The following is a 21,925-nucleotide window of genomic DNA, read 5'->3' as shown; positions in this document are numbered from 1 at the left end:
ATGTTTTTCGAATAATTAAAGGGGTTAGTGTTATTTATGAGTGTCAAAAAATTAAGAAAGATTAATATAGTAATAAAATAATCGGAGATTTTGTACAATCTCACGATACTTCAAAGGGTGTCAATGTAACTTTAATCATTATGTCAGCATCTCATGAAAAAATCCTATTTATTTGAGAAACACTGTTACAAACTCAAATGTTTTTGCCGACAATAAAATTTAGTCAATATTATCAAAATGAAGGTAATTGCTTCGTGCACCTTTTTAACCTTCTGCGAGGTCTAATTCCAAATGTAATTAGGGTGCAGGAAGCAATTGCCCCAAAATGAATGAATCGGCCCAAACCGTACCAGGACCCTCATACATTACAAAATCTCGTATTAGCAAATTATCTAATTTGAATAGTTGTAAGTTGTAACAATTTTATGCATAAAGCAGGGTTGCAGAATATTGCTACATCATTTATCTTCGTGTAATCAAAATGTCATTTATACTCCTTTAACTTTAAACTCTTGGCTTTTTCATGCCTAAACTGTATTATATACCTCCGGAGGGTGCTAGAACGATATAACGTAGCGCAACACTGGAAAATGAAAGCAGCGGAAATGTTTAAAACGCCCTTCGTTGAGGTAAAAAGATAAAAAAAAAAAAAAATGGATGCTTTGCTACCATCTATAGACTATAGTCTTAGAAATAATAATCTTTTTGAAAAAGTGTATATTGTCACTGTCTCAAAGATAGATGTTTTATTGCCATGTACATCTCACGTGTTGTAACATAGTATAGACAGTGACTAGTTTTTATTAATCAAGCAAGTTTTCATTTTTTTAAAAATTTTAAAAAGCTAAAACTCTTTAAAAAGAGTGTTCAAACAGGTCCCCAAGTCTCAACCATCAACCAGATTAACCAACCAGCCCTTGCAAGCTGTAGAAGAAAGCATTTAAACTTGTGGCTCAGCAACTCTTTCCCTTGGCTACAGCAACTCCTCGAATCATTATCACTATACTTGAAACAATAACTTGTGGCTCATATAATAAAAGTAAGCACACTCATCAAGGACTAACATCTCCAACCCTCCAAAGACCACATTGCCATATTATTGAGCACTAAAAAAAGCGAACATAATCGACTAGGCAATAATTGTCCAAAACACGGAGCTGGTCGGGTACTATATTATTATGGCCATGTCACCATCGATTCCATATCAAATCAGTAGTACTCTTTCCACTTTTTAACATTTTCTTCTCATCATATGATATATTATAAACAAACATATGGAGAGAGAGAGAGATTAAAAACATTGTTAAAGAGAATAAATAGCTAAGATTGAAATTTATGATCCAGTCAATGTGAGAACAATGAATGGTGAACTCAGTCAGACTGGTGATTGTGCAATTAGGAAAATCAAATTAAACATTCTTATAGAGGGGGGAGGCATAAATAGGCCACATGATGTGAAGTGAGAAAATGGCAGAGAATATGATATGAAGGGAGTCAAGCTTTGGCATTGTTTGTAAAGTCAGCACAAGTCTGGCAGCTGCAATCTGAAAAGCGGCAGATATCACAGCCAAAGCACACACAAGAAGTGCAACCTTTGCATGTTGGAGAACGAGTGCATCCCCTGTAAACTCTACGGCTTGCTCTTTCTTCTTCATCATCACATGTAATTCTGAAAAAGTTACCATTAATAATTGCTCCAAAATATATACATAACAATATAGTTTTAGTATAGGTGAACATGCAGATAACATAAACAAGCCAATAATGTCTAACTAGGCCAATTTAATAAATGATAATGCAGGATATAAAATAAAACCATTTATGTACTTGAGTACTGTTACCGAACAACATAAGCTTTCAGATAATTATTTTGTAATAGATTCCTCACCCCCAAAGTGATGGCAACAATCTATCCATTTTCGTTGGTACAAAACTCAAGCAAGGTATTGTTTACTATTAAAGTTAAAATAAAAAGGTGATGGTGAACAGTCATAAGAGGAGGAAAAGGAGAAAATGGAGATAGTGCACGGATAACTGGAAATAACGTGTAAATGTATAATGGCTGAGCAAAGTGATGGTATACATCAAAGTCAACAAATAATGAAGTTCTAGAAGCTATCAACTAGTATAATAATAGCATGAGCAATAGTGTCTGTTGAGACTACTGGAGCAAGATATCACTGCAGAGGGGCATAATAGTCTAAGCAGTAAGTAGCATCAGCAGTGGTAATATACTAATATAGATGTAGGATGAACATGCTGGCAAATAATGTTATAAAAAGCTATATTATAATTTTGGAGCAAGAATAAGATATCCCTTTGCATTTGGTTCGAGAAAATGTTTTCTATTTTTCTTGTCTTTTTTCTTTTTATTACAAAAAACGTCACCTTGTTTTTACTTCATTTTCTATTTTAAAAAACTTGAATAGGAAATAAGGAAAACAACATTTTAATGTTTTCTTTTATCACTGTTTCTTATACAAATTTCAAACCCGGGGAAAAAAAGACCCATACAGAAAAAAAAATCCCTAAATATATTTTACTCCATAAACTTTAAAGAGTAAGTTCAATGGAGTCTCCACACAGCACACTTGCAGTAACCACACTAAGACCTATTTTTCTACTACATCGCCATAACTAAATTGTGTCCAAATATACTGCCTTGGGAGTGGTCTTCTTTTCAATAATTGCCAAAATGTGATTTGCAAGACAAAGCTATTCAATCTAGTAAAGCAACAGATCACTTCACAGTTTTGAAAACTTGAAATGATCATTAATAACTGTATTTCAATCATATATTCATAGTTGTAGGCTATTATATCATGCACTGCAATTGCACTTATCAAATGGCAGCTTCAGTATATTTTTGTCCCTATTCCACTTCTGAATTCCTGTATAATTTCAGAATACGCAGCTTCGGCCAAATTGAAATATTGGTCCTTATGTACTTGTAACAACAGATGACACATTTATGTCTGTATAAGGAATTCAACTAACTCAGGTACAGATACAACCAAACACAAGAAACCAGAGAAAACTTTGCTTCAGAAAACTCTAATTTCATCACTAAGATGCTGCCAAATATTTTTAGAACCAGGTCTGGTTAATCTCCCCCGGCTTGAGACATAATGACATCATCACCAAGACTGTATACTATAGCTTGCATAATACTCAGCAAACTAGCAAGTATTGATTGGCTTTACCCGAGGTTCAGAAAGAAAAGATCAAAGTTATTACCTCAACTTGGAAAGTGACCATACCATTTCCATCAATAAAACAAATTATAAATAGACAGTGCTATTTGGCATAAATAAATGCATTCAAAGCATGGTGAATTTATAAACATCAACCTAATAGATGGACATTATAACACAACACCAAGCCAACAACATTAAAAACATGACTTGCTCATTTATATTTTAGTTTGTAGCAAGAGTGTACTATAAGAGAAAAAAAAAACATACTTGTCATATGGAAGATCAGAACATTTCCAATTTGCATCTGCCAAAGCATCATGGTGAATGCGGCATTCCTCTTTAGTCCTCAGACGAAACCTACGCTCTTTATTGCAACTAGTGCAGCGAACAAACTCATCACGGTGACAAGCCCGACCATTATGGGATCTATGGGAGCCATTTGCAGCTTTTGACACCTGATTGTAGTATTTGAGCAGCACTGTTTTACACAATGGAACCTTCTCACCATTAACAATTACCCAGACATTATTCTTCCATTTCCTGGCAGTCTCTCTTCCAGAGTGTTTCTCAAATGCAGAAGGAGTCAACTTGTCTATCAGTAAAACAACATTAATGCAAATAAAGTGCTCATTAAGGAGAAAAACACTATCATAAAAAGAAAAAAAGATGAAACACTGCATAGAATGCAAAGTCTGGAATAAAAAATAAAAAAAATAAAAGGTTTTCTTTTCAAGATTTAGACTATTAGAGTTTACTTTCCCCCCTCAACTAAAATTTCAGAATTTTCACCCACGCTTAATCATGTGATCTCTTCCCTAATTGTTGATCTCTCAGAGCTTTGAAATCCAAATCATATTGGTATGGTATGACATTACTCAATGAAAAATTATATTCTCAAGTCGGTATTTCATGTATATATAATTTGTAGAAACAGTTACTTAAATATATGTCATGCCGAGTGGCGAACAAGATTTCCAAAGTAACTATCACTACTTTTTGTCTTTCTTTAAATCAGTTAATCCTCATGCATCAGCAGAGGTACGATTCCTTCTATCTGGACAGATAACATACAAGTTCTACTTATATAAATACATCATTGCGCGAGCAAAACAACACAGACATAAGATATATGGAACAAATACAACTTGACAAAGCATATACATAGTGACTGAAAGAAATAGGTTCTATAGTCAACCTCTGCCAATGCACTCATTCACCTCAGTCCCCAACAATTAAAAACTACTCAAGTGGCACGAATGGTCTAAGCCAAAACACAAATAGCAATCAATCACATTCCCACCAAACATGAGACAATACATATTCCATCAAAGACAATAACCAAACATAGGATCAAAACTCATTACATATTATAGACAATACCATAGGATCACACAAACAGTCTACCCTGCCATACAGACTTGGATCATTTTCAACAAACATAGACTCGGATCACTATTGACAAACATAGAGATAGAGTAACGATATAATATAATGGTTATGCCACGTTATTATATACAAACAACAAAAAGGTCTACTTCATCAAGTAACAAGCCACGCTTGAACTCACAAAAAGACACGGTGTGACCTAAAAATCTTCCACAATTGCACACAACAAAAACAAACACCCCTCCAAGCCCGATCGTGTGGTACACCAAACCAACCAGTTCAGTGAGACAAATCAACATACACTTCAACTGTATGAAGCATGAACCCACCATCACAAACTCACAACCCAAAGCAGATCAAACCAGCCCCATAACGGCACCCATCAACGTCAAAAAAAATTCACCTCATCACAAACTACAAACATGCACACAACACAAACACAAACGCAAAACGAAAAAAACCAAAAAACAGAAAACCCTGATCTTTAGAGAGAGAAAGAGACCTTCTTGGCAACCAGGGGTGCATTCACAAGTGATCTCAAGGTACCCATTAACGAAAACCCTAAGTCTCCCCACAGCGTCACCGTATCTATGACTCGTGCACCCGCACGTGACTTCGACATAGTCCCCAACACGCTTCACCCCACTCACCTCCCTCAGCTCCTCCTCGCTGAACAACGTCAACCCACTTTCTCTCTCTAACCCGTTCGCCATTTTCCCCCTCAAAAGACTCTGTTTTTGCCCCGAAAACGATGTGGGTGTAGTGGAATCGAACGCGATGCCGAGGAAGATCCAACACCACGTTAAGCCTTGAGATCTGACAGAGAAACGTTGAAATGTTTTAGAGAGAGAGAGAGAGAGAGAGAGAGAAGGGTTGGGTTGGTGATGGGGTTGAATGAATATAATGAATGAGCTGGCGTAGCGAAACAAATGTTGTGAGTGTGTGAGGTGAAGGGGTTAAAGGCTTAGGGTGCTACTTGCAATGCATGATATGACATGAGATGAGGGAGGATATGATATAGAGAGAGAAAGAGAGAAAATGAAAAAGTTTATAGGGGAAATCCTCTCATGAAACCAGACTAGGTTTTTGATATTCGTGTGTTTTTATTTTATTTTAACTGAAACGATTTTTTTGGGGTGGTGGTTTCTCGCTTGATAAATCATGATATTGCATTAAATAATGGAACGAATTTAGATAGAAAGAGGACTCTTTTTTTTTTTTAGAAAAAGGGGAGATAAAAAAAGATAAAGTGGGGTTTTGCCGTTTTGGAAGGAGAATTTGATTCTCTTCTGCATAAACTGCAATTCGATCGTTTTACTATATGATGGGTGTGAGTTAATTTTACGAGCTAGTCAAATGGTAACCATAAGAAGCAAAAGGGTTCAGTTCAACTTGAAGTAGTTTTAATGCAATGTTTGTTAAACTGATACTATGATTTGGAGTAATTAATTTGATCCTGTATGCACATGTTTACGGTGGTAAGGGAAATTTTACGTTCCAACCTTCAAGAGAGATTATATGCATTCAGAATTTATATCCTCTTTATGTTGTTTTGTCATGCTCTTTACAATTAATAAGATTACTTAGTGATGAATGATGATATATATATATATATATATATATATATATATATATATATATATATATATATATATATATATGCAACGACCAAGAATAAATAAAGGGACGAGTTTATTAGACTAAAGACAGTGACTAAATAACTTATGTATATGCATTGAACCCGAAAGTAATGGTAATTTTTTCTTCCCATTTTGTTTTGATTACTCGAATTACATCAGAAGTTACTACAGCCACAACCACCATGGTGATAATATATAGTATATACGTTAACACTTGAAACAAGACAAGGTGATGAAGAGGAGAATTGATTCTATTTCCATCTCTATATATGGCAGAAGACTTCTGAAGCCCAACAGCACACTAAATGTGTGTGAAATTTTCATTTAAGACAAAATTGGTAAAGTCCTTATTTGAGAACTCGCTACAGACACACTGAATAAAGTTGTCAACTCTCTTTACCGGGACTCGATCAAAATGGCGTGATAGTTTTATCAAAGGAATATACCTTTCCCTTGATTAAGTACTATATGAAAATCTCCCCCAAAAAAAAGAAAGCAAAAATATTCTTTTCATTGTTCACAAGAATGCAAATTACTAATATATATCTTAGTTGCTGCAAACTGTCAGGACTAATGCTTTTTAAGCTCTGAATTTGTTTTAGTTGCCATTTCTTATGGTGGCAGTTTCATGTGCCTAAACTCTCTTGTAGGAGTTCAATAGCATGCTTTTGTTCTATTATTCCTTGAAAATGTACACCATCATATATGGCTAGCAAAGTTTTAAAAATTTGTCTTGATTTTAACTGCAACATCAAAGTTTTTAAGGTCTTTGCGACCGTAATGACATGATTGTAATTATGGCTAGTTGCATTTGTCAATAATTTCCTATAATATTAAAGATTATGATAAAATTGTGATTGTGACTGCAATTTAAAACCTACTAGCCAAACCAAGTGGTTCTAATTAAACTCTTGGTTGCATTTTAAAGGCTCAAGCATGTTACCATTTTTAGTTTTCTAAAATGCACACTATTGTCCATTAGTTACCCCAAGCCAATAATGCACATCATGTTACTCGAAGTACCAAGAGACCAATTATTCTCATACATGGCATCCTAATATTGCCCGTTTAATTACGTCCTAAGAGAAGCAGCAACCACCACAACTTTGACGCCGCAACTTAGGCAGACAAATTGCAAATACTAGGTGGCTGGTCTGGTCTCCTACCAATCTACTAGTTAATCCCATACATGTCTGTTCTGCAACTAAAAGTGTAGGCAAAGTGTGCCATTCTATAGATTTGATTCTGGAGAATATTTAGCAATTAGAGAAGGCGTTGATTAAGAAATCTATGTCTGGTCCAGCAGTTATTATTTTGTTCTTCATATTTTGTCTCAACTCAACTTCTAAAGATTTTTGTTCCTCTCAGTGTATCTATATGTACTTCTTTCATTAAAATCATGACATTTTGCCTTGTTTGAATTAAAAAGTCTTAAAAGTTCCACATAGCTGGTCTCAATTACTGGAACGTCGTTTATATATGACTCGGCATTTCCTGTTGTCTAAGTTTTTCTTGTATTCACAAATTCAGTTAATCACAAAACTTATATATATATAGATTTGTGAACGGTGGACATTCATCATCCAACTATTCCAAATCATGAATGTGTGAATATGAGAAATTTCTTTATGAATTCTTCCAGAATAATTTTAATTATTTTTAAAATCTAACATGTTAACAAAGTTTGTAGCCTATTTGTGTTGTTTTCTTGGTTTGTATAGGAAATCATCATTATTTTCAACCTTGTTTAATGTTAATTGGTTTATTTTTTTTGGGTCCCCATCCACAAAGTGATTGATCAGAGTTGAGATTACAGAGGCACATCTTTATCATCGAAAGGAACTTGTGCATTTTGGATTTTAGCTCTCAATTACATAACTTAGCTAGTTGATTGGGGCCCCCAGATAGGGCAGGGGGGACGCATGAAATTCTGTTGGTGCCCGAAGCTGCTATAATACCATCATGATTTTACCAAAGTGCACAAGATATGTATTGACTCCATTGTCTCATAATCTTTTATATCGTGGGATTTGGAATAGGCCATATTAAGAAAGAAAAGGCAAAAGGGATTTTTTTTTTTTACCGTGTCTCATTTTTAAGCATGGTATGTGAAATGGGCCATATTGGGAAACAAAAGGTAAAATATAGGTCTTTTTTTACTGTGGCATGCAATCGTGGTTAAGGTATTTGTGAAGCCACCAAGCTCTAGTGCATAATACTCTTTTCCCTTCAAACAGTTGAATGCACAAACCTAACCAACAACTGTTCCAATAAGTGCAGTATATAGATAATCTTCAAGATGACTTTTACAAGTTATGAAATAATTGTCCTGAACTATTATTATTATATATGCTGGTGTATTTTTCAACGACAAAGTACTGATTATAATGATGGCTGACTTTCCCACTTTAATGATCAGTGTTAGGACTGTGTATGAGAGTGCCTCCATGAGTACTTTTGCAACATCACATGAGATCGAGATTCCATTGGGCACTGGCGGTGGCTCATCACACATGGCCTGAGTTGAATTGTTATAGTACTAAGTAGAGTCGCACCAATGTGGATTTATATACACCTAGACCTAGGATTCTCCAGCTTGATAACATATTACATATGTTTGTCAACTTGGTATGCCAGTTTGAAACGCATATTCACGTGTAACTCTAGTGCCATAGTCCTTCCTTGACAAGTAACTAAAGCAGTTCCATTATTTGATTATTTGATAAAGGGTAATCATTATCATGAGATTTAATAGCAATATATACTACCTCCTATACATAAGAAACATATTAGGTTTGATAGAGATGAAATTGGTGAAAAAGTAAAAAAAAATCATTATTTCCTGTGGGCCTTACATCTTTATTATATTAATTTAAATATTTATTCTCAAATTTCTTCATTTTCAATTCGTTTTATTGTTCCACACAATCAAATCATATTTAAGGGTTAGTTTAATTGTGTGGAATGAAAAGAAATAAAAAAAATTAAAAAGAAATATTTGAATTAAAGTTATTTGTTGGAGATATAGAACCTACATTATTTTTTAGAAATTTCTCCTTGAATAATAATCTCTTCTTGGAAACCAAACTAAGGGTAAGACAAAAAAATGGTTAAATTAGTAATTTTTAACACACATATTATTAACATTAGCTTACCTGTGTCTTGTATGGATATTAAATTAATATTTTATAATTTATTGAAATAATTTTTTATATTATTTTAATTTTTTATATTATTAATTATTTAATTTAAATTTTAATAAATATATGTCAGTAAATATATCAATAAATATTTAAATACATTTTTATATACATATATCTCACAATTTTTTTTATCATTATGGATGTTGTCTAAGATGAGATATTATTCACTTTAGTGAGATCTTGTATGTTCTCTTTTTACTTTCTTATAAAAAAATTGATTTAATTTTATTTTTTTGGACCATGTGATTGAGGTTAAATATTTAGTAATTTTGTCTATGACTAAGGGATATTCAGAATTAGGTAGAGTAATATTTATTAGTTATTTGTTGAAAGGAAAGTACTATAATTATTAGAATGAGGTCTAAATGCGTTATTAAATAATAATATATTAAAGATTTACAAAATTCATAAATTGTGTCTACAGTTCTTTAAATAGAGCTTATATTAACAACATATTTAATCTCTAATTATAAATTAGTATAATAATAATTCTTAGAATTTGTAAATTTAAAAACATCATAGTTATAAAAATTATTTCATAAAATTTTAAAAATCTTGTGCTGATAAGGGATATTCAGACTTGGGTAAAATAATATCTATGAATTATTTTTTAAAAGGAAAGTATAATTATAATTCTTAGAATCGAGTCTAAATATATTATAAAATAATAATATATATTAAATTTCAAAATTCATAATTTTTTTATAATATTTAAATAAATATTATATTAATAGAAAATTTAATCGCTAATAATAAATAAGTATAAGTATAATAATAATTCTTAGAATTTGTAAATTTTCTATTAATCGCTAATTATAAAGCACATTATATTTATAAATATTTATTATGATTGATTTACAATAGAATAGAATCATGTATACATTTAGGTGATAAAATAATTAAATTTACAATTTATTAAATATTTATTTATTGTGATTGAATTATGATATAGTCATTTATACAATAGAAATATCTACTATATCAATTATTATAAATCTAATCAATCAATTATATATTTTTAAAAGATAAATATATGATTTAATTTCATTTAATATTTTTTGAAGGGAATGAATATGAACTGTCACATGATATCATCCCATCTCATAAAACGAAACTTTCTTTTATATATATAATATATAGTAGATGATAGATTTTATCTAAAATTAAATATAAGTAAAGTTAACTAATTTTATACTAATTTAGAAAGTTGATTAATATCAATTAATTTTATCAATCGCACTTAACAAACAAGTTTTTTCTCCTAAAAAATATGCTTGTTTCATAGATTAAGTTGGTTCCTGAGAATGTAACATGAATATTACATATCCATATTTATTACAAGCTTTGAAAAATTATGCAGGTATGGCTGATTCTCAGGAATGTTCTAATTTCCATTTTATCACACTTTCCTACACTTTTATTCCCAATTGGAGGGATAGGAAAGTGATATTCCCATGAGAATTGACTATGGGCAAACATGTCGGGTTTGAACTAAAGGACTTGGAGTCTGTAGTTCTCGTTTCTAGCAATCAGGTTAACCCAGATACTGACAAGGGAAGTTATTTCCTAAAATACAGGTAACTATCTTTTTATTTAAATTATTTTGAATTTTAGAAGATATTCTAAAAAAATATTAAAATACAACGAAACACATTTTTTAAATATACCGTACCTAAGAATAACATTCCTAGTCATAATTAATATTCCCAAAAATGCAATTATTTGAAATATAACATAATACCTTAAAACAAACACTGTCAGAGTGTTTTTTTATTGGAATTTAATATTAGAAATAAAAAAGATTCTTTTAAAATAAAATCTCAATCAATTGAATGAAACTTTTGAGATGGTATCATTAATAGGATAAAAGAAGTTAAAATTTGCTTATACTTGAGTTCACACACCTTTTTTCTACTTATAATTGAGTTTGGATGGAGTATATGTCTTTCTATTTATTAAATACTACAAAATCATAAACAAAACTCATTAAGGTACAAGTGGTTTGACACTCCTTTAAACAAGGTATGAAGTTCAATCTCTAGCATGAGAATTAAGTCACATAGAGATATCCTTTTATTCTAAAATGGGTCAACCCAATAGGAGAAAAATTAGTAGGGTACCAAATTGAAACCCTTTGACATCTCTTAATTTTGTTATTTGCAACAAATTTCAATTAATAATAAAATGTGTTAGAGAAAAAAAATTATTAGGTGGTTGAGATCATCATAGTCTCTACTAATTTTCACATGACACATAATTGAATATTATTAAATATCTCATAAATTAAAAATTTTAAATATATACATATATATATATATATATATATATATATATATATATCACATAAAATTGATTAGAACTATTCCATACTTTTTAATTTTTTTCACTAGAGAGTGTCACTAGTATTTCTATTTTTATCATACACCATTTCTTTATCATTTATTTTTTTCTACTTTTTATATTTATTTTTCTTCTTTCTTTTCATATCACTTGTTATAGATTTAATTATCTGTCTTTTATCTCCTTTGTATATCTCTCTGTCCTCCACCAGATACCCAAAATCGGGGTGAGCATTCAACTTTATCCTTCAAGAAATATTAACATGTAATATTACACATGATAAAGAGTATCTCAATTAAATGAATAATGACTTATGGATACTTATGTTAATTAACACCTTGAAGAAGAAGAAAAAGATAAATGAGCACAAATATAATAAATAATAGTATGATGTAAAAAAAGAGAAATGGAGAAAAGCAAACCAAGAAGAATCAAGCGAGTATATGTAAATGTGATGTTGATATCATTGTTGAAATTATCTGAAACAAATTTTTAATTGTCCTACTTTAACCCATCACAAAAACATTTTCCTAACAAAAGATTGTTAGGTCACCACCCTACCATTGACTTGAAAGTTTTTTACACCCTCTCCCACAGAATCCAATGAAAATTTTGGCATGTGAAATAAGTTAAGGTAGACACGCCTAGTGAGAGTGGCGTTAGCAGTTAGGCATTGAGACTTGAGAGTGGAAATGAGTTCAAAATTAAATATTGCCACCACTAGTCTCCCTACATGACACATTTTGTTGGTACATGTCGTAAGCGCTATGACCAATCGCAACTACCTCCTACTGATAGAACACCCTAAATAGTCAGTCCAAATATATGCATCACCATCAAAATTTATAGGATCTTCACTCAGATTTTTTCCTATTATATATTTCAAATTTTCACTTCACCAAAAGTCATATTTGTTGGTCTAAACAAATGTTTGTTCAGTTGACAAAGACCAAACATATATTCTAACTGGATTTGATTTTTCCAGTTAACGTGTGAACCTGATTGATAAATAATTTATAAGTATTTTTATGAGTGTTTATTAAACATTGATGTTTATCTTGACCTAGTGAATCTTCAAAGTTTAATTTCACCAAAAATCATATCCGTTGGTCTCAGCAAATGTTGGTCTAATTAATAGTAAACAAACTTATATTTTAATGCAGATTTGATTTTCACGGCTAGTATGATAAATAATATATAAGTACATCTTTAAGCGTTTATTGAATATTGAGGTCTATCTTGACATAGTGAATCTTCAAAATATAACTCACCTAAACTTACATAAAAAAAATCATTGGTACAAGTAGTTTAATTTTTATATCAATTAACTTAGAATTGGAGTTTGATTAACTTGAAAATAAATCATAGTTAAAAATATCACTTTATTTTTAAAATACCAAAAATAAATTCCACTTTGTCCCAATTCACCAGCAGCATCAGAGTGGTAGCCAGACGTACCTTCGTAAAGTGAGAGCAGTGGAGCGTGATTGTACATTCATATGGTAATGGTTAGCCACAACCACAACCTATCATATTATGTAAGGCCAAAATGAGGATCCAAATTCTAAGATTTTGTCTTTCCTTGCAACAAATTGAACGATCATGTAATCTTATGTAGATGTTTGAAATGATTATGTTTTGTGCTTGCATTTCTTCGCTGTAAGTAATGTGTTTCATCTTCAAAAATGCATAACTTTTCGCACGCAACATCATTGGTGTTAAAATATACTACATGAACATGTGATGAAAGTAATTCAAATATATAACAGCTATTACATTTGGTATAATTTTTCTGTACAAAGGAAAAAAAAGCCTCCCGTGTATAAGTTTAAGAAAATGATTTATTAACGCCCAAGAGTCTAGATATCTAGAGAGAAATAAGAAGAAATAAATGATTGGTTGTGTTTTTGTTTTTCTACTAGTGTTAGTTTATAAAAGAATCAACTTTATAAACCTAACCATTTAAATCAAATCAATTAAATTAATTTAAATTGGTTCTTTTTATTTCAAATCCAAAATTAGTTAACTTGAATTGTTAAGTTCATCAAGTCAATCCATTCTAAATCTTCTGATGAATACCTCTATAACAAAACAAAGTCATAATCAATCATTTACTTTACACTTTAAAAAGATGTGAGTGAATTAACAAATTCCTTGTATAAAATATACAATTAAGAGATAATTTTTTTAAAAATATAATATTTTTATCATAATCCAATGATCTAACTAAACTAAATCAATCTTAACTTCTTTTTTTGTCTAGATTATAGGTATCTTCCATTAAATAATATTATTATGGGCAACAAAGTTCTATTTAAGTATTTAACTTGAGACAACTTCACACTAGTTGATGTACGCGTTTGGTGATACTCAATCTTAATTGGATTGGATTGGCTTAGTATAGATTGACAAAAAAAAACTCAATTAAATTTTATCAGTTTGAATTTTATATTATTTTTACCTTAACCTTGAACCAATCCAACTGATAAGTGTCTTTTTGGGTGGTCCAAATTGAGAACAAAAGGCTTAAATATAACTTTGTTTCTCTATTTTTTTTTTAATTTTTAGTTTTAGTTTCCTATTTTAAAATAAAGATATTTGGTCTCCCTATTTTAAAATTTGCAATTTGGTCCAATCCTTAATTTTGCCTACATTATTTATTTTATTTCTTATATTTTAATTAAATAAATCATTTCTTAATTTACCTTAAATGAATATGTCAAGTCTAGAGTTCAATTTACTAAAATAAAAGAAATAAAACAGACAAAATTTAATGTTTGACCAAAATTGTAAATTTTCTAAAATAGAAAAATCTAATGTCTCCATTTTAAAATAGAGGGACCAAAATTATATTTAAGTCAACAAAAATTATATTAACAAAGAATTATAAAATTGATCAAGTCATTGGGTGGTTCCGATTGAAAAAAAAAAAGAGAATATAAATTCAGATCTTATTTAACTTGAGCAAAATTATGTGTTGTGAAAAATACATGTAGTCTAATTTTTTTTACATGTATTCAATTTCAAATTATTTAATAAAGAGTTTTGATATTTCAATATTTTTTTTTTCACAGTAAAATATTCATATTTGTTAAAATTTCAAAGAAACAGTTAACTAATGTACACTAGTATTTCAGCATGTGTATTGCTCGAAATAAGTATTTATTTTATGTAACTAAAATTAATAATTTATAATATATAAATACATAAATTAAATTATAATTAAAATATGTAATAAATATTTTTTAACATATAAATATTTTATATTTATGATAAATAATCTATATTGTGATATGTTATTATTTTTAATTATCGATGATTTTTTTAAAATATTCAATTCAAGACAAAATTGAAAATGTTGAAATTTATAGATTGACTGAGCTAAAAACTTATGTTAAATAATTGAGTTGATAAAAGGGGATCAAAATATAATGGCATAACTTTAATAATTATTACATTATTTTTATAATTTGATATAAAATATAATTTGTATGGATTTAACCGATGAATTATATCTACATATTACTAAGATTATTTGTGTCAATTTTTGTCAAAATTGAACAACAACAAGAATGTAATTAAATGATTCATATTTTAATATATTTTAAAAAATTTATATCATACCAATTTTAATCTATATGAATGAGATAACATATGATTTTAGATTAATATAAAATTTTACATATGTGATTTATGTGAAATGAACTTTCAATCCATCGGTAAGTTTTAAGAAAATATTATTCAGTTAAAAACTAAAAAATGGTATAATAGGTATCAAAATTACATTAGTGTATTTTGATCTCTTCTCTCTCTATATATACACACACAACAACAAGACAATCAAATTATCTATATTTTAATATATTTTAAAATGCTTATATTATGTGGATTTTAATTTATATGAACGATGTAATAAATAATTTTGGATTAATATAAAATTTTATATATATGAACTATGTGAAAGGAACTTTTAATCTAACAATAAATTTTAAAAAATATTATCTAATTGAAAATTATAGAATAGTGTGATAGTAGTCAAAAGTGTAACTTGATTCCTCTTCATATACATGTATATGGGATTGCAAACATACTCATATCTTTTTTTTAGTTGGAGTATGTTAGCATGTTACACCAAAGGTTTAGGAAAAAAAATTCGTTCAACTCTTGTTTTAAAAATTAAGTTTAAGGTTATTATAGTAATTTAATGTTGAATTTTAAAAAATAAATAGGAAAACTCATTTCTATCTCTATTCAGTATCCACTAATATATCGCTCTTCTTTCTCCTCTCTACACTGTCCATCTCTCTTGTCTCACTTGTGATGTTCAGTATTCGAATTTTATTAAACATTCTTATTCATGTTTCTCCACCAACAAATGTCACAATTTGGGTTCTAATTCCTTGGTTTTTGTTTTAAATATTTTAATTTTAACATTAGAGGACAAGAGACGTTTTTAATCTTAGTGATCTGTTGCGTTTTCTTTTAAATAGCTCTTTATCGGGAAAAAAAGGACACCTAAAGATGACAAAGAGAATAATGGTTTATGTACAAATTGATCATTATTTTGGGCATTAAGCGTATTATATTTATACCAAAAGTAAATAGACATAAGAAATTTCTCATGTATTGTGAAGATTAGTTTAAGAACACTACAATCCATATTGTTTGTTTAATGGTGTCGAGAGACGAGAGAGAAGTTGATAGCTTGGAATTTGGAAAGCCTAAAAAATTTTGGTGTAGCATGCTAACATAGTTCAACTAAAAAAAAGTGTGAGTATGTTAGCAATCCATATATATATGAATGAAATTGGTTTATGATATTTCGTTGTTTGTTAAACCATTTAAATGATATTAAATTTAAAAAAAATATATAAGAAGGAATACCAGATACATATCGAGGGATTGATGTTTATTACTTTATGAGAGAAGAGTATCACAATAAAAGGGAATGTCCTTTTAAAAACAGGATATATATATATATATATATATATATATATATATATATATATATATATATATATAAAATTAGAAATGATGGAAGTTAAGTAATTATCATTTTCCTGTTCATTTTAAGATTATTATAGTAATTTCATTTTTCATTTTCCTGCTCATAATTTGTAGGATAAAAGTGTAATTATGATTTCTCGTTTATTTAAAGTTAAAAATGAAAAATTTTAATTTCCTTATTTTCGGTGCTCTTTTATATAAACCAAAAATATATGCTCAATTTTAATTCAATCAATATTTATTACAATTCACCATTTTGTGATTTCTCCAATCAATGCCTTGGTAATATTATGATATTGTCATGTTTCTTTGATTTTTTTTAATCTGTCCCCCGTATATTTTTTACATTGATATTTGACACACTCCTTGATCATGTTGTAGTTTATCTAACCTTTTCCTATTTCATTTTTATCTCATTTGTGATTCATCTACTTTGTTTTTATTATATGTAATTCAAATATGTAATGGCTCCAAGAATTATCTAATATAACTTAAAGAATTTCTAGGTCTTGGAAATGACCATTTTGCCCTCATTCCTCCGCGCGACACTTGTTCTCCTTATGTTGGAAAATAGGCATTTTGAAAAAATACTCATGTTCATTCGAAGAAAACAACACTCCTTGTTCGTGGACTCGAGCTTCTTCATCAAACCAGAGCCTCACACTCCCTCTTTATTGACCAAAGCTTCTTCATCAACGTGAGGTTTTCATCAGACGCACACCCTTGATCGTTCCACAAGTTTTTTTTTCTCTCTTCATCTCTTCTCTATACTCCTTCATTTCAATCTACTTCAATTCAAATATCCTTGGGGTTGTGGTAGGCTTTGTCGAAGGTTCATTTGGTAAGTAAGGGTTTTTGCAATCAACTTTTGGAGTTTAGCGTTGGGGCTGTTGTAAGTTTGGCCTCAAAAGTTCATTTGGTAAGTGAAGTGTGTTCTTTAAAATTGAATTTGTGTTAACTTTTTTTGTGGGTTTTTTTTAAAAAAAAATGATTTTGTGTTAATTCTTTTTGTGGATTTTTTTTATTAGTAATGTATGAATGTTTGATTCAATATGGGTAAATACTGTGTGCATTGTTTTCATTCCTTATTTCTTGTTAAGGGTTTTTTTGAGGTTTGAAGTTTGAAGTTGTTTGATTGGGTTTGAGGGTTTGGATTTCAGATTTAGTTTATGGAGAGATATTTTGGTTGTTGAGTGATTATGATTATTGTGGTTCACTATGATTGTTTTCATTCCTTATTTTGTGTTAGGGGTTTGTTTGAGGTTTGGAGTTTGAAGTTGTTTGATTGCGTTTGAGGGTTTGGATTTCGGATTTAGTTTATGGAGAGATGTTTTGGCTGTTGAGTGATTTTGATTATTGTGGTTTACTATGGTTTGTTGTGTCCAATGTTGAAATGATTTTGTTGAGGTTGAGTTGATTGTTTTCCTAAATCTTGGATGTTGAATGATTATGATTATTGTGGTTTACTGTGGTTTGTTGTGTCCAATGTTGACATGGTTTCGTTGAGGTTAAGTTGATTGTTTTCCTAAATCCTAATAATTGATGTTTGGTGGCTATTCTATTTGATTGTTTCTATGTGGACGCTTTCATATTTTAGTCCTCCTGGATAAAGCTTGAGTTTGTTGTTTTACCTGTTCAATTATTGGACAATGGTTTTCGAGTGTTTCTCTGCAACCTCTTTCATATTTTGCTACTTCTGCCTATAAGTTTGGTTTAAAGTTTTCGCTTTTTCATATTTTGCTGCTTCTGCCTACAAGCATATTTTATTTTATAGGATTTAACGTTTATTTTGTCTCTTCTCATTGTTGTGTCTTCAAATACTTTAAGAGAAATCAAAATTAAAGAGATCAATCTAGGTCAAGTGAATTGGTTTGTAAAATGTCAGATTATTAGATATTTGCCGATCTGCTAAATTATCAATGGGAAACATGAATCTTATATTCAGTTCATTTTGATAGATTCAGAGATACGTTTTTAATATGGATCATATTTAATTTTCTTCTATTTCCTATTTTTTATTTTTCAGATTTGAAGTAATGAATTGCAAATAAAAAGAAGCTAATTATATTTCTATTTCAATGTACAGGACATTTATACGTATTTCTATTTCAATGTACAGGGTTGTAGAATTGAAGCTCTAATGAAAGACAAAATTTATGATATGGTTTTAAAGGATAAGATAAATCCTAAAAAACTTTACACTTTTGGCAATGTTAAGTTATTGAATAATGTTGGCCTGAATCGTATGAGTGATCATGATTATATCCTACAATTAACCAAAAAAATTGACATTAGAGAGGCTGAATCTAATATCTATACTAGCTTTGGGCTAATATACATGTCCACATCAATGAAATTTCCTATCTAAAGCAACATTTAGAGTTTTTGATAGGTAATAACACATATTATTCATTTTATATCTTTATTTCTATGAAAATATAGGATATTACTAACACAGTGTTTCATGATAATAATGTAGGTATAGTTGGTGTTGTCACAGCAAGGTCTAGACCAGAGCAAAATTTACATAACAACAGGATCACAAAATTTATCTTTGAAATCTCAGATCATACATATGTTTTACTCATTTCAATTCTACATTCTATAATATACAATTATTTTTATATAATTTTGTTTTTGTTTAAATGCAAAGGGGAAAAATGAAATATGTGTTGCATGATAACTATGGAGAATAAGGTTTAAATTGACTTATTCAAAGGACAACTTTAGTACCAATAATTGTAATCCAATTTGCAAAAACAAGCGAGTCTTCCTCAATATTATATGGTTAGAAAACAAATTTGTTTAACACTTTACGTATAACATTTTTTTATTATTGTTGCTATTGTTTTTTAAAAGTGACTTATCCATGTTTGCATTCTTTATTTTTAAGCGATTACCCTCTAAAATTTGTAGGTAATGTTGTGGTTGAAACAATTCAAAATACAACAATGATTTTCAATCCTCATTTAGATGAATGGCCTTCAATAAGAGATGAGTACATAAAATCTTTTCAATTTTAATTGAATGTATTTTGTCTTTGAAATAGAAATAAGCTTACTCTCTAAAATTTGTTTTTGACAGTTTATTTGAGTTTGGCCTTCTTGACAAACCAAATGTCAGATACGTGCCTTTGCCTAAAAAAAAGGTGATGAAAATATTCTCTTTCTTGAATTATCATTAACACAAAACCAACAGTGTATGTCTAACTCAAATCTATTTTTGTTATAGGACAAGCCAAGTTCTTCATGCCAGAGTAGCAAGCACCATTAAAATATATGAATAATTTAATTTGTTATGTTTTAAACATTACTTTGTTCAGATACATTTATTTTATAGATTGCTCTTTATATGTTCTTAGTAACATTTGTGCACAACTTAATTTTAATTCGTACTTATTTCTTCGTTTTGGTTACATTAGTTACTTACTTATTTGTTCTTTCTCATTTATTTGCTTATATACCTATCATTAATATCACATGTCTTACATATATTTATTAATTATAAATAATATTGTGCAATTAAAATTTATGTTTTTGCTTGTGCATTGAGTTTACTATTTTATTATTTGAATTTATTAAATACTACATAACACACTGAATAAAAAAGGTACTTTTTTACATTTAATTCAGAGACAAATATTTTGGAATTCAATTGTGTATGCTATGTGTAGATTTGTCAAACACAATAATTATAGAGTATTATATAATATACAAAGGTTAAGCGAAAAAACATACAAAGGTTAAGGGAAAGGGCAAGGGTTAACATGAGAGACTCATCTTCTAGATAGTTGGGTGATGAAAGTGGCAATAAAGGTGTGTTTAGTTTTATTTGGTTTTTTCATTTTTCAAACATCAAAGTTTAATTTTATGGTATAAATATGTTTATTAGTTATTATTTTTTTTATTAGGGTTACCTGTGAAGAAGAACGACAAGCAAAACTGTAGAGGAGTTTGAGGTTTAAAGCAAGTATAAGAGAGCCATTTTGTTTCGTGTGGGAAATTGATTGATTGATTGATGTTGTTTATTTCATGTTTCGACACCTGCATTATCGAAAAAATGGGGAGAAAAAATAAATGAGAAAGTGATGGGTTCAATTTTTTAAAGAATAAAGAACTTCTAAACACTTATCTACTGACTGACAAGATAGTAATCAACTACTATCACTCATTCTTCTCTCTTCTAATTTTTCTCTCTTCTAAAGGAGAAATGGTTTGTCACACTCTCGCTCACACTCGCATCTCTCATTTCACTTTTTCACACAATGCCCACGTTTCCAACATTCTTCTTTTCTTTTCATCTCCTCTGTACTACTACATTTCAAATATCGTTGGGGTTGATGTAAGCTTGGTTGAAGGTTCATTTGGTAAGTGAGCCTTTTCTTTGTAAAATTGATTTTGTGTTAATTTTTATTTTATTTTATGGGATATCAATTGGTTGCCTATTACACTTTTTTTCAGGTTAGTTATTCGTTGTGTTAACATTTGAGGTTTAGATTTAGCTGTTGGTTTTCTGTTTAAATTTAGTGTGAGGTGGGCGAAATGTAGAGGTTTTTTTTTGTATGTTTTGTACACTTTGCACTCTGTTTTGTTATGCAGATGAAGTCGTCAGAAGTTAATTGTGGGTCTTCATTTAGTTCTAGCTTTAAGGTTTTGGGGTTAGTTGTTCATTGTGTTAACATTAGAGGTTTCAATTTAGTTGTTGGTTTTCTGTTTAAGTTTAATGTTTTTTAGGCGAAATGTTGAGGGGGTTTTCATATGTTTTGTAGACTTTGCACTCTGTTTTGTTATGCAGATGAAGCTGTTAGAAGTTGATTATAGGTGTTTTGGATATCTATGTTCACTGTATCATCTTTTACTTTTTTTTGCCACAGTTGTGTTGGCAGAATTTGTTCCATTGTTATGCCAACTATGCATATCATTTGATTTTTTAAGTTTTGGTTGCAATAGATAATGGCGAGGAACTTTGATTCCATAAAAGATATTGATGGAACACAAGAGACATTGCATCTTGTTATTCGCATAATAGATCTATGGGTTGTCCCTACGCGTGATTACTCTGGTCATTTAGAAATGGTGATCATGGACTCTAATGTAAGAACATGATTTAAACGCTATAATGAATATGTGTAGGTCAAATAGATAGTTGTCCA

The 21,925-nt window shown here is 29.8% G+C and overlaps 1 protein-coding gene and 1 long non-coding RNA gene across 2 annotated transcripts; one reads left to right on the top strand and one right to left on the bottom strand.

Annotated features, from left to right (window-relative positions):
- Positions 1–1,291: 1,291 nt before the first annotated feature.
- On the bottom strand, positions 1,292–5,717 carry LOC114380024 (protein ULTRAPETALA 1-like). Its single transcript, XM_028338916.1, has 3 exons — positions 5,086–5,717; positions 3,465–3,789; positions 1,292–1,669 (listed from the first exon to the last, which is right to left on the bottom strand). Exons 1-3 carry the CDS (start codon positions 5,294–5,296, stop codon positions 1,495–1,497), a joined length of 711 nt encoding a protein of 236 aa, XP_028194717.1. The 5' UTR covers positions 5,297–5,717; the 3' UTR covers positions 1,292–1,494.
- Positions 5,718–17,407: 11,690 nt separating this feature from the next.
- On the top strand, positions 17,408–20,177 carry LOC114378294. The gene is made up of 2 exons (XR_003659293.1): positions 17,408–19,921; positions 20,005–20,177. It is a non-coding gene; the product is annotated as an uncharacterized LOC114378294 (long non-coding RNA).
- The last annotated feature ends 1,748 nt before the right edge of the window (positions 20,178–21,925 follow it).

Source organism: Glycine soja, chromosome 12, assembly GCF_004193775.1.
Source record: "Glycine soja cultivar W05 chromosome 12, ASM419377v2, whole genome shotgun sequence".
Classification (NCBI taxonomy): Eukaryota; Viridiplantae; Streptophyta; class Magnoliopsida; order Fabales; family Fabaceae; genus Glycine; species Glycine soja.
The sequence above is the reverse complement of the archived record's forward strand: the minus strand, read 5'-3'. Positions and strand labels throughout refer to the sequence as shown.